Source organism: Cupressus sempervirens, chromosome 8, assembly GCF_028749045.1.
Source record: "Cupressus sempervirens isolate cs-2001-9-10 chromosome 8, ASM2874904v1, whole genome shotgun sequence".
NCBI classification, from domain to species: domain Eukaryota; kingdom Viridiplantae; phylum Streptophyta; class Pinopsida; order Cupressales; family Cupressaceae; genus Cupressus; species Cupressus sempervirens.
The window spans coordinates 812,992,596-813,004,764 of NC_143125.1; the positions used below are offsets into that span (position 1 = coordinate 812,992,596).

The window sequence follows — 12,169 nt, forward strand, 5'->3', positions numbered from 1 at the left end:
TTTTTGCCTATATTTTGGTTTTGTAGACGTGCTCAACACTATTGGCATTAGATTCATGATTTCTTTAAACTGTTTTAGCCTGAAACTTTTTCCTGGCATATGGTTTTGTGGGTTACTCCCCCAGGTTCCCTAGGTAATTTACCTAGATCTGGCATACTTTCAGGATGAATATTTTGTTTACTTTGTGGAAAGATAGGAATGTTGTTTTTTTCACTCACAATTTTCTTGACATAAATGTTGCTATGTACACTAAAGCATGCATTTGTAACAATGTAATGATGCAGATTCAAGTCCAAGCCAATAAGGTGGCTCTAGAGGTGGCCCACCTTTAAGAGCTACTCAATCATTGGGGTAATGCTCCTTGTACGGTTGCCAGAGTGCCTCCTGACGTCTCGGTAGATCATAGTCTGCCTAGGAGCCGCTGCTAGGGGTGTAACTCATTTGCTCGCCACTCTCACACGCCATGCTTGCAGGCTTCTCTCCATCACTCTCTTAGTGGTGGTGATGGTGGTTGGCATCGTTGCTCAGCTTCTCCGCCTCACTTGGCTCCGGTTGGTCCCCAGGTCCGGTGGCTCCCCCTCCTAGTGCTCCTCGTGTGGTTTCTGGCAAATGACCTTTTCGCCTGAAGTTGGCTATTTCACCTTCGCGAGCTGATACAAAAGATGGTGACCAAACTCCTGATGATGCTGCTGATGGTTGGATTGTTCCCAGCCCACCTGCCAATCCTAGGGATGACTGGGGTTTCCATGATTGTGATGAACCACCTCCCTCAATTGGTACTACTTTGGCAGCCTGAAGAGTTGCTTAATTTTTTTTTGATGAATAGTTATTGATTCCGGCTTCAACCATGTGAACTTTGGTGGAGTGATCTTGTATCCCTCCAACCTTTTTTTGTGAATTGAAACTAGTATATTATTTATTAATAGAAAATAATTATTCATCCAAAAAAAACATTAGATTACATTGTTAAATCCCTAGATTGCTCTACTAGAAACCCAAAGTTCCCGATGTCTTTTTACAAGAGGGAACAAATTAAAATAAGTGCGAAAAAGCCATCACATATGCCAAAATTCACCATGTGGTTCGAATCCACAGGAACCATACACAGAATCTCTCGACGTGAAAAGTTAAAAAAGCAAAACACTCGAAAAAAGACCGTCCTCCAAGACAGTTTCTTTCGAGGAATACTGTAAAGCTCGACTGAACAAATTTATGTAGTAATGAAGTAAATGCTTTTAATTTGGCTTCAAATAAGCGGGGATATTAGGTAAAATTTGGGTCAAACTGAACGGTGGAAAGAATTTGCTATTCTATTGACTTATATATATTTTTGAAGTCGATAGGGTTTTCAAAAATGCTTTTTGTCTTGAATTTTTTGAAACTTATCTTTAAGGTTTCAGAATCTCGCATTTCTGATAATTTTTTAAAATTGTGTGCGCGCGCAAAAATTGCAGGGATTTCGGGGTTTTACATAGTTCTTCTCGGAGAGTGAAATGTCCGGAGACTATTCGAGCCTTCCAACGAGCCATCTTCTTGGTTCTGTGCCAGTAAGTATATTTTATCATTTTTTTAATTGCTATTTTTTGGTTAGTTTTAATGTTATTGTTTGGGTTGTGTTACTGCACGCCTTCTATAATTATCTGGGTAACATTCAGGTTCTCATAAATTGAATTGGGATTGTAGATTCTTTTGAACAACTTCGTTTTGGTTAAGGGTTGCGTTTTTATAGTAGTTCTGGCTTTTCGCTTGTTTGAGAAATTTCACTTGGTTCCGTCATGTCATTTGTCTGGGTTTTTATCGATTCGTAGACTTGTTCTATTTGCAGTTGTTCTTCTTGGTTTAATTTGGTTCACTTCCTCGTTTTAGTAAAGTATATGTTTAATTTTATTCATAATTATTCTGCAGTCCATTAAGATTAAAAGAGAACTTTTGGAATTAACGGTCTAAATTATTTTTCGCATCATATTACCGAGTAAATAAATTTTAAGAGTTAATTACAAAAACATGCTTTTATTTAATTACAAAAGCTTGCTTTTGCCGAGTAAATAAATATTTACAGTTAATGCCAAATTTTCTAATTTAGTAATAACCTATGTTCCCCCAAGTTTTCGAGACGGGGACGGTAGAAGACGGCAGGACAGGTTTTGGGACAGCAAATTCTTTTTTGCCAATTTTGGAGATGGGGAGGGAGATGGCAAATGGTTTTTTCGCTGATTTTGGGGACGGGGAGGGAGATGGCAAACGGGGACGGCTATATAAATATAGGGAAAATATAAAATATATAGAGAAATTTGCATATATACATTACATTTATATGAAGATATGGATAAACCATGCCATTTAAACATCTAGAACCTTAACATACAACATTTCAATAATCAAACTCAATGCTCAATACGCTTTAATGCATTCATAATTTGGAATTATTGTCAATGTGCATGTAATATTAAAATGATAACATAAAAATTTAAAATATACCCAAGAACATAATTTAGAATTCATTTTCAATAGCAACAAGAACAATAACCCACCTTCCAAATTGAAACACACTACTATCATTTAATTCTGAAACTATGCTTCCAATTCATTGTAAGTAGACTGATATTAATACAAAAAGGTTCTCTATGAAATTTTGATAATGATATAGGTTTGTTACAGTAAGATGGTATCCTGATGCATCTTCCAATATTCACCATTTCGTCCACAAAGGATCCAGATCAACCCAAGACCAATTAAGCACTGATGTATTGTCGGAAAATGACATAAGTATGCATGTTTAGGTCTATAATGCACTTTTCAGACTTTCTCAGCACCTTGCAAACAGTCTGTTATATAATTCTGAGCATGTAGCATGACTATAACAGCAACATTAATTCCATGATTCTTAATGTAATGTTGTCATATACTAATTAGAGGACCCCAAATGGCAGGAATTAACTACCAAACAATAATAACAAGGTTGCATGGGTGCTCGTACCCACACCCCTGGTATTTGTACCCACGTACCCAAGTACTGGGTACACGTATCCCAAGTACCAGGTACTCGAGTATCAGGTACTCGGTGGAGAGCACCATTGCTAAGGACCTTGATTAAGATTTCTGATATTTTCTTTCAGTATTTTTTTTGCGCATCAGCTTGTTGTTTATCAAGCTTTATTCAATACCTAATCAGTTTAAAACTTTGATACAATATTGATTAACATTAAACTTTATCACTGTTTAAGCTAGAAGTTTATCATTTGCAATATGTCACTGTCATATGATTTATGATCTTGTTCATGGTTAAAGTCTGGCTTCTGTGTTATGCATCTAAACGTTTGTCATATATTATTATTACAAACATATAGCAAATCTGAAACTGAAAACAATACATTACATTTGCAAGCTTCATCACTGTTCTTGTTTTGAAAAACCATTGTTATGACTCATAATTTCAGATTTTCTATATAAAAGTATAATTAAAAATAAAGTTCGACATACCCAAGTACCCCTGTACCTTATTTTGAAAAATAGCTGTACTTGAACCTGTACCCATATGCTAATTACCCCAAGTACCCACGTCCCCATGCAGCCTTGAATAATAAGCATGTTAGGGTGAACTTGGAAGGAGAGGCCCACTTTAAAATTTAAAAAGAGAATGTTTTATAAAAGAAAAATAATTTATTTAAGTGCTGATGTTGTCTATAAAATTGGGGACGACCGTCTGTCCTGGAGACTTCCAAGGCATCCCCAAACATCCCCGGGATGTACGGATGTCCCCAAAATTTTTTCCTGAAGTCCCCAAGTTTTTGGGATGTTACCTGAGAATTTTCAGAAAAGGGGGATGGGGTGGGGACATTCGCTAGCCATTCCCAAGTCCTTGAATTATTTCCAAAATAGGGATAGGGTTTTTAGGGCGGGGGACTCTTCCCCGGGTAACACAGGTCACAACTAATGGATATGATCTGAATTCATAAAGCAAATTGTTGATAAAAAAAAAAATTCTATAGAGTTAATTTCAAATGCTCGCTTTTGCTCGTAGCACATGTTTTTGTTTGGAGGGGATGCTGGCTTATGGTTAGGATTTTTGTTTGCGTTAGTTTGCTAGTCTGTTTTTTAGGTTTCATTTTTTTTCATAATATTCCTAGTAATTTTGTAATGGAGTGCAATATGCAGAATTTTATTTATTAGCTACTAGTTGTAGACTTTTTCTAGGAACTCGATGCTGCTTATGATTATATTTTTAGTTTAGTTTTCATTTGTCGCCAAGATTTTAGTTTTAGTTTCATCCTTTCATGTTTTTTTTAGTGTATTTTTGAGTACCTTATATCTGTTTTGAGATTCATCGAACTTCAATAACATTTCATATGAAAGAAAATTTAATGAAGAAACTCTTTTATAAGATATTGGATCATCCACTGGTTGTACTGTGAGCTGGACGGATCTGTTTTGAATCTTTGAGAGTAATCTTCAATAACATTTATTTTTGAAAGAAAGAGAACCTTGAGAAGAGACTGCGGGAAGATGTTGGATGATGATGTTTGATTTGTTGAATAAAAAGGAAATTCTACGGACTGATAAGCATTAGATTTATAAGATGCCTATTATTCAATCAGAGCTATTAAAATTTTCATGAGAGACATCTTTTCATGTCATATCTTATATATTTTTATTTTGTAATGTAGCATTTTTCCATATATGTATATTTATTTATTTATTTATTTTGCATTGTAGCATTTTAGATACTTTTTTTTTGGGACAGTACGGGTCACATGTTTATTTGCTGATGAATACACAACTACTAATTGAAACTAAAATGTTTCCATACAAATAAGAATTTTTTTTTGAAGAATTGTAGTGAAATTCAAGATAGTGTCATGTGAAATAATAGTTGCTTTGTAGAGTAATTTGGGATTGTTATGATATAATAGTTGTCTTCTGTGATCATTAGATGCTCTTATATTGTTAAAATTGAAATGAGTTTACAATTTCAACACATGGTCCGTTTTCCTGACTACAGAAGACCTATAGAAACTAGTCAACAGTACCAGTGGCCATGCAACCAACCAAAAAGCAAATAATAGAAGGGAGTTTTGAAAAAAAAAAAAAAAAAGTTTAGCTGTCTTCTTGGCATGATATAAGATTTAGTTGCTTGGGTAGACACTTTTATCAACAGTTACGAAGGAACTTCAATCATTGACAACTACCAAAGCTTTTTTCGTCAGCCTACAATGCACAACCATTCCCATTGAACTAATCAAAAGTACAAAGGAATTTTATATGCATTTCTATTTTATGCTATCTATATTAGCCCCCTGAAAAAGGAAAGTTGTCTTTCAGGCAACATAGTTTAACTCTAAAATAAACAATCATCACCGAGGGGAGAAATTAGGAAATGTTTGTAGAGGTAGTGTAGACATTGGAGGAGTCGAATGCTAGGAGACAACTGCATTTAACTTATGGTCTTCCTCTGTTCATTGCTTTAGGTGATAGACAGCCAAAAGTTCCAGTTCTCTTGATGTTTTGAGTATTTGCTGATTATTAGGGAGAATATAAGAAAAGGTTAAAAATGAGTGTGGGGGATGAATGACTGTATATCATGCAGTTCTCCACAGGAATGCATAACTGGGGTCTGGGTGACATCATGGAATTTGTGGACTTGGAGGGACTGTTCCGACATTCCAGGACTGGACAGCATGCTTCTTTTTGATGCATAAAAAAGAAGAAGACAACTTCTAAGGATACAATGCTAGAGACCCCATAAACGTCCTCAAACTTTAAAAGGGGGAATTCTCCATTTAAATTTATGTCACTGTATTTATTATGTGAAATTTAAGCCACTTTTTGTTTTGTTTAAATTCCTGCTCCCAAAATCATGTGCCCACATTTGTGCATCCATCTTATCACCCAGGAAATATGATTCTATAATAATTGATTTGAAAGCTACTTGATCATTTTTCGGAATGATTCAAATATGAAGCTATGTATTTGCATCAAATTCTGCCAAAATCCTTCTTGTAATTTTCTGAGAAGTTCAGTGATCTGGTATAGTTCATTTTATTTCTCAGAACTAACGTATTACATTGCTTTTACCATCTGGTCATTCCAGATTGGCTGCTGGCATCCTTTACCATCCACTCCAAACAGCCTAAAGGTCCACAATTAGTATTCCATGTGATATCCAGTCTACAACACTCTAATTGCTGAGATTAAAATGTGTTATACACAAATAATATTCATACTTAAATTCAAACATAAGATACAGAACTTTTAGCAGAATATAAATAACATGGCATTCTCTCAAAAGAGATAAATGGTTGTGTTCTTTTCCATTTTACTGAATCTATATATCTTAACATGTAGTTGATGCTAGAGAGGTCAAAAGAATTTTGAAGGAAGAGAAAATTGTAGGTTTTCTCCAATTGATGCTTTTTTGTCCTAAGTTGCTGGTTCAGATGCGGGTTTGAGATTCAGCTTTGACATTTGCTCAAAATTGTTTTGGGCTGGGTTTGGGTTCGTTTTGGGTTTGTCCATACAAGAATATTATTTTTTAAAAGAAATTATATATATGTAAAAATATGCTGCAGAAAATTAGTTCATACACCACTATGTTGATATTAAAGCAACTTAGCAAAATACGCTACACAAAATGTCAAAATACATCACCATATCAATGTTTTGGTACAAAAACAATAATGTCAACGTTACTAATCAGGCATAAGTGATCAAATATCATCAAACAGATCATCATTATTATGCTGTTGTAGATTAGAAGGACAAATAGTGTCACTAGCATCAATACTAGCAGCCTTAGGATCAGCTTCAACATCACTAAGTATCTTGTGATCACCATCATCAATTGTAAGTGCATCAAAGCGGACTTCCAACTCCACAAGCTTTGGTTCAACATCCGAATGTTTTGCCTCCCCTTTTTTTAAGTATCTCTGTGTGTTCCTTCTTGGAGTTTAGTCGGTTGCATTTTATTGAGTGGATGAAGGAGTATGTGTTCCAATTCCTCTTAGATGATGATGAACTAACAACCTATTGAGATTTACAAATTTGAAATTAGAGAGTTCAGAGTTTTGAATATTCATCAGCAAGAATTTAGAAATCAGAATCTCAAGATTAAACAATTTACTTGTGATGAAATTTTGATGGCAATGGGTTCCTGGTGGTGGTACATTTGTCCATGGAAGTATCACCATTTATGAGCATCAACATTGTTCTTGTCTTAAAGAGCTACAAGACCACAATCATTAGTGCTAGCAAAACTCAAATTCAGACCTCACTGCAGGTCGTAGGTGCCTAGGAAAGAGTCTTCAAAGGGCTGCTTTCTATCCTTGAGCAACTTCAGGATCTCTGTATTGGGCGACTCTAGTAGTATCCTCTCTGAGGACCGCTTGACTATAGAACCTTGGGCTTAATGCAAAGGGGTAGTCATTTTGTTCCATCTCTTTACTACAATTATCTACAATTCCTTGAAGAACTTTTCATCACAATCTTCCTCTCTCATTTATGATATTTCTAATGTCTTGAATCATGAAGTCAATGCCATCATATACCTCACCCAAGCAAGGCCCTATCCATGTTAGTGTATTGGATCGTGTTCAATATGGGCTCGGTGAACTTCAGAAGGTACTTATCATGTTCCCACCAAGAGTCATTTAGTATCAATGCCTTAATGGTATTTGCTTTGGCACTATTAGATTGCTTCCATATGCTCCAGTTAGCATTGATAACCATTCTAGACAATGCCTCTTTAAAGTTGACAAGGCGTCTCAAAACAATAGTGTTGGAGGTAAGGGGGGTCTTTGTTACGATAATAGATAGTTTCTATTGTCTCTATTTAATATCTAATGGTTATCTATTGTAATCTTTTGTAAATATTAGAATGTTTCTAATATTTAGTTTTCTGTTTCTAGAATAGAATGTTTCTATTCTTTACGATTGTTTCTTAAGGAAACATCGTTCAATCTCTTGTATAAATTGATCTCTTGATCATTGTTAATAACAAACAAGTATTTTACCAATTACTTCGTAATACGGAATTAGAGCTAGTACTCTAAAATTTTTCGAAAATAATTATAATTTTTTGGTGGAAATTATTTGCCTTTTATTTTCAAAATTATTTTCATGCATATTTGCTTCTAAAACCTCTAGCTCGACTAGGGTTTTTTGCCAAAAACTTGCGCCATTTTCTCTGTGACTCGCGATTTTTTTCGGTCTGCAAACTCGCGCCCTTCTATTTGAAACCAACGTGTGACTGAATCCTCCGAAAATCGAGGGTTATTCTCTGCTGTTCAAGTGGAGGTCTGTTGGGCACCATTTCTCTGCAACTCACACCCAAATTTTTCTGCCACTAGCGTCCAAATTTCTTTGAAAATCACGCGTTTGTTTTGTGGCCCATTTTTTCATTTTAAAACAAAAAGTGGTTTTTTTTCCGCCTATTTGGAGACATCTAGGTTTTTTACAAACCTCTGGTGGTTATTCGTGCCAGATTTTGCAATTCCACCATTTTTCTAAGCTTTTTTGCAGCCATTTTTTTTGCTGGAAACCCTAAATTTTGAGTTCAAATTGTTTTTTATCAAAAATTCTTGATGGGTTTTTTGAGAGCTCAACTAGGTTGTCAAATTTTTTTGGGTACCTCATTTTTTGTGCCTTAGTTTTTGAGTGAGCAAGTGGATCTAGAAATCGACAACATATTCTTTTTGGATTTTTTGAGTTCTCTTCTGGGTCATCCTCCAATTTTTTTGGGTCTTTTGTTTTTTGCCTCAAAGAACGTGCTTTCACAGATTTTCACCTTTTTTTTTTGAAAAACAGGTTATGGCATCATTGATCAATATTCTGCTTGAGAGCAGTTCCAAATTCAATGGTCGAAATTATGGCACTTGGAAGCAACATATCATAGCAATTTTTGAATATCAGAATACCAATCAAATTGTTCTTGGTGTTACACATCGCGCGACTTCCCCTAGTATTGATCAAGATACATGGGATATGAATAATTGTGAGGCGGTGATGCGTCTCAAATTATCTGTAGTTGATGATCAACTCTCTTAGATTCCATCTGGCAAGACAACTGCCAAGATATGGGCACATCTCAAAGGTCTTCATGAGACTTTTGACAAAAGTGGAGCCTTCTTCTTGAAGAACACTCTGTTTTCTATTATCATGGATGAGCAAACCTCGCTCCAGGCTCACTTGAATAGGATTCAGGAAATTTGTGATCAGTTGCTTGCCATTGGTCGCAAGATGGAGGAAGAGGATATTGTGGTTATCACTCTTTGGAGTTTACCAAAGTCTTACGAGCATTTTTTCGAGACTCTCAACATCACATCTTCTGGTGTTGATCTGAAGTTCACTGATCTGTGCACACTTCTGCTTCAACAAGATCGGTGGAAACAACAGTTCGGTAGCAATTTCAGCTCCACCTCCACAGAGCAAGCCTTTGCTGCCAAATCCTTTCAGAAGGATGAGGGCCAGTTTCAACAGTCTTCTCAGCAGACATCTTTTGCTCCAGATTTAGATGGCTCCCGAAAGAAAAACATTCAATGCAACTATTGCCACAAGTTTGAACACATGAAGGTTGAATGTCAGAATCGCTTAGCTGCCCTACGTAAGCAATTTGGTTCGCAACCCACAACGAATAGTGCGAAGCACCTTGAGTAGACAAACTCTGCCTTTTACGCTTTTTGGCAGCTTCGTGCTCTGGATAGATTAACCATTAAGGGAGGGTATTATGATAATAGATAGTTTCTATTATCTCTGTTTAGTATCTAATGGTAATCTATTGTAATCTTCTTTAAATATTAGAATGTTTCTAATATTTAGTTTTTTGTTTCTAGAATAGAATGCTTCTATTCTTTATGATTGTTTCTTAAGGAAACATTGTTCAGTCTCTTATATAAATTGATCTCTTAATCACTGTTAATAACAAACAAGTACTTTACCAATTATTTTGTAATAGTCTCGACAACCTATTTTAAGATCAAAAGTATAATAAAGTAAAATCAAGATTAAAATTAAAATTTAAGGACATAGAGAGTTTACTTAAGTGACTAGATTTCTAAAACATATTTCAATTTTAAATAATTTAATTTACCTTCAAGAGCTCCAATTTTGAGAATTGTCCAAATATGACTTGCATCATATGGTGGTGCGTGACAAACATTTGGATCTCTTGTGCCCTTATATAATTTTTTTTAATCCACTCAATCTTAGTGTCAATTTTTTCGCAACATTAGGTTGAGTGAGTGCATAGCAAAAGGTGTCCAATAATGTGTTTGAAGAGCTCTTCAACTAATAAGCCGACAATTCTTCGTGTTGTTGGTTATTACCTAGAACAACATTATGAAGGCCAAGTTGCTCTATGGGTTGGACTAGAATGTTCACAATGAAAGGATCGTCCTTCACCTCTCCTTCACAATCCACAACTTTCAGAAACATTGCATCTCTTGTGGACACTGTAGTAACATTCACCAAAGGACAACTTCTCCCATCTTTCCATCCATTAGTTACATACTATTGTCACATCTATTTCAATCCATGATTCCTTGATGGGTTGTATGGAAGCCTCCACGTTGGACACCTCTCTCTCCAATAAATTGGTGCCTACCTTCTCATAACTAGGGCCCTTGAACCCATTTGGAGCCTTATTAATTGCTCTCACCATTTTTTGCCAACATAGTGAGCGAATAACATTAAATAACAATCCAATTGCATAGACACATCTCGTAATGGCTTGCTTGGCAGTGTCTCTAGCTTCATTTTGTAATGATGTTTTCGAGGGCCCCATTGGTCTCTTACTTACAACCGGTTGTTGACAGCACAAGAATGATTAGCCCTCTGCGGGTGGTTCATTGAGAGTGGTAATTGAAGCCATAGATGGTGTTTTTCCTTTATTTAAAAGCCTAGCATTTTGCAATGTATGAGAAGAATTTTCCCTCTCAATAAATTCATCTGCTTGTTTTGCATTCTTGAATGTATTTGTTCACAGTGTAGCTTGGAAGGAGAGTTTGAGGTAGCTATTTACTGTCATAGGTAAATTGGTTTAGTGTATACTATGAAAGTAAAACCCAGAAATAAGATAACACAATGTTCAGGAAATCTTACTACTCATTTCATTGATATTTGTTCAAGTACATCGTATGACAACACTCTAAAGATTTCTAATATCTATTCCCGTTCAGGAGAATGTACACATAGTATCCGAAGGGTCGCGACTTCACTGTTGCATTCTATCTTCCTTTGGTCATTGACACTTTTTAACACAATCAATTATTAACTATTCTAGAATGAATTTACAAATGTTATTGGCAACATCATCCCCCCCCATAAAGCAAGTTGTCTCCAAATGCAGAATGCAAAATGGAGACAATGCTCAATACATAACATAAAATAGAACAACTAAGATGAAGGAGGGGTTGAAGAAGTTCCCTGGAGGTATTGTTGTTGATATGTCCAATTGGGCTCTTAGTGCATACACCTGCGTGGTCCATAGCTCCAGGTTCGCCTATGCCTATATCTGAGTCTTGACTATTTCCTTCAACATCACCGCTATGTCTCACAACTTGGCTTCCTTAGCCTTACGCTCCCTTGGACTTGTGTCAACCAAGTTCTGGTGGCTTCCAAGTGTGATGTAAGCTCTGCCTGCTCTATCTCTTAAGTGGACTGCTGGCTAGCCATGTCACGCTCTACAACTGCTAGCCTGGTGGCTGACTCCTCTCGAGCCGGTTCTAACTTCTCTCGAGCCCTCTTTGCTGCAATCTTGTCGTCCTCACCTTGCCTTCGAGCATAGTAGGCATCTCTGTATACCTGTACTATCTCACGAGTGAGTGACCCGACTTTGCCCTCTAGTACTTACTCCCTAGCAGTCCAATCCTCTAACATCTGCTGAGTCTCTATCTCAGGCCATCTGCGTGTCTCTAAACAGGTGGCAAATGCCGCTTCAAATTGATCCATCTTTCTTTTTTCTTCTTCAATTTCTGCCCAATCTTTGGTTAATCTCCAAGGTTTTTGCTATTGGTGCTTGCACTTTTTGTTAGTATCCTTTTATCCTTATCTACAGTAGCTTTAAATGCAGTTTCAATTCTAGGTAAAGAATATCTCAATTTTTCATTTTTCAAAGCTTGTAACTTACCAATTAACATCTCCTTGTTGAATCCCTTGAGGAGAGGAATGACTTCCTCAA

The 12,169-nt window shown here is 36.1% G+C and overlaps 1 protein-coding gene across 2 annotated transcripts in view; it reads left to right on the forward strand.

Annotated features, from left to right (window-relative positions):
- Positions 1-1,061: 1,061 nt before the first annotated feature.
- The window catches only part of LOC149544896 (uncharacterized), a 50,349-nt gene continuing 39,241 nt past the window's right edge, over positions 1,062-12,169 (forward strand). Inside the window, exons 1-2 of one of the 2 annotated variants that reach the window (XM_089795449.1) lie at positions 1,062-1,267; positions 1,455-1,547. In XM_089795449.1, coding sequence (XP_089651575.1) covers positions 1,494-1,547 — 54 coding nt within the window. In that variant the 5' untranslated portion in view covers positions 1,062-1,267; positions 1,455-1,493. The remainder of the gene's footprint in view (positions 1,268-1,454; positions 1,548-12,169) is intronic. The other variant, XM_089795450.1, reaches the window with a different exon arrangement.